Below are 1448 nucleotides of genomic sequence, written 5' to 3' on the forward strand. Positions count from 1 at the left end.
AAAGGCAAATTCAGTTCTTTTGTCTTTCTATTCTAGTTTGAAATGCAGACTTACTAGTGGACAGTGATTTCTTTTCTGATCAAGTTTTGATGTTCCCATGGTAGGTGACTGGGGACTCAAAACCTCCCTGCCACAAAGTGGCTGACCGCAAGTTGGCTTGTTTTGCACAGCAAAGATCAGAGACTTGTCATTAAAACACACACATAGCACTCACCTCTAAAAGGCAACACTTTTGTAGGCTGAGACAATAATCAGCTACTGTAAAACTGAAATTATTTAGGGCTTACTTGGGGCTTTGTGCCTTTAGATGTGTATTTACTGTGACAGTACAAGTAATTACTCATTAACCCTTACTTCCCCCGTCATCTTCATCTTGCAATTTCTGCCCTTAGTGAAATAGTCTCAAATAGCCAAACACCCTGCCCAGTCTGTAACACAGCACTCATATCAGTTCTTTTCACTTTGGCAGAAAAATGGAGAGCCTGGTTCAGACTATGAATATTTCCAAGATGGCTCTAGATGACAACTTCACTACCGGCTCCTTCGAGTGTTCGATTTACGGTTTCAAACAAGTAATTTATCCCATCATGTACCTCATTATCTTCTTCCTGCGTGCTGTTGGAAATGGCCTCTCCATATATGTTTTCTTCCAGTCTTCGCAGAGGATCTTAGTGAATAAATACATGAAGAGCTTGGCTATTTTGGACCTCATGTTTATGAGTACTTTGCCCTTTCGGGCTACATATTTCCTATTGGGATTGCAGTGGATATTTGGTAATATCATCTGCAGGATCATGACCTACACCTTGTAAGTGAATATGTACTGCAGCATTTATTTTCTCACCATGCTCAGCATAGTTTGTTTCATAGCCATCATCTACCCATTCAAACATGGAAAAGTAACCAACAGCAAGAATAACTTACACAGCCATGTGGATCTTCATGCTGGCAGCCACCAGCCCTCTGTTGAGCAAGGGAGTCGCTGGGTACAGCACCATAGTCAAATGCTTGGACCTCTACCCCTTCAAGAGACACAGGTTCTTCATGATGAGCAGCTTTGTCCTCAAAGTGGGTTTCATACTGCTGTTTTGTACAATTGTTGTCTGCTATGTCTTTGCAATCAGAGCCTTGCTCAAGTCCAGGACTGTACAGAGCAAGAGGGTGGTTTATCACAAGAAGGCACTGTTAACCATCATCATCACTCTCATCCTCTTCCTCCTCTGTTTCCTGCTGTATCACATACTGTGATCACATACCTCTACTGTTCACCCTCCTCAGGACATGGGATTGAAAGGAAATTGCCTTACTACTAGAGCCCCTTTATTTTGTTTCATAATAATCAACCAGTGACTCAAAGGGAAACTGCTCACCTGACCACTTCAGTGCCTGTGCCTGAAGCTCTCTGCTCCATTTCCAGGTGTGCGCAAGGCTGTGTGGTTCAGATGTTG

The 1448-nt window shown here is 42.8% G+C and overlaps 1 protein-coding gene across 1 annotated transcript; it reads left to right on the forward strand.

Moving 5' to 3' along the window:
- Window positions 1-473: 473 nt before the first annotated feature.
- CYSLTR2 (cysteinyl leukotriene receptor 2) lies at window positions 474-1248 on the forward strand. Its single transcript, XM_017814999.1, is given in 2 exon segments — window positions 474-907; window positions 909-1248. Coding segments are annotated over 2 exon segments (774 nt in total).
- Window positions 1249-1448: the final 200 nt, after the last annotated feature.

The sequence above is a fragment of the Lepidothrix coronata genome, unplaced genomic scaffold (genome assembly GCF_001604755.1).
Source record: "Lepidothrix coronata isolate B3197 unplaced genomic scaffold, Lepidothrix_coronata-1.0 Scaffold48, whole genome shotgun sequence".
NCBI classification, from domain to species: Eukaryota; Metazoa; Chordata; class Aves; order Passeriformes; family Pipridae; genus Lepidothrix; species Lepidothrix coronata.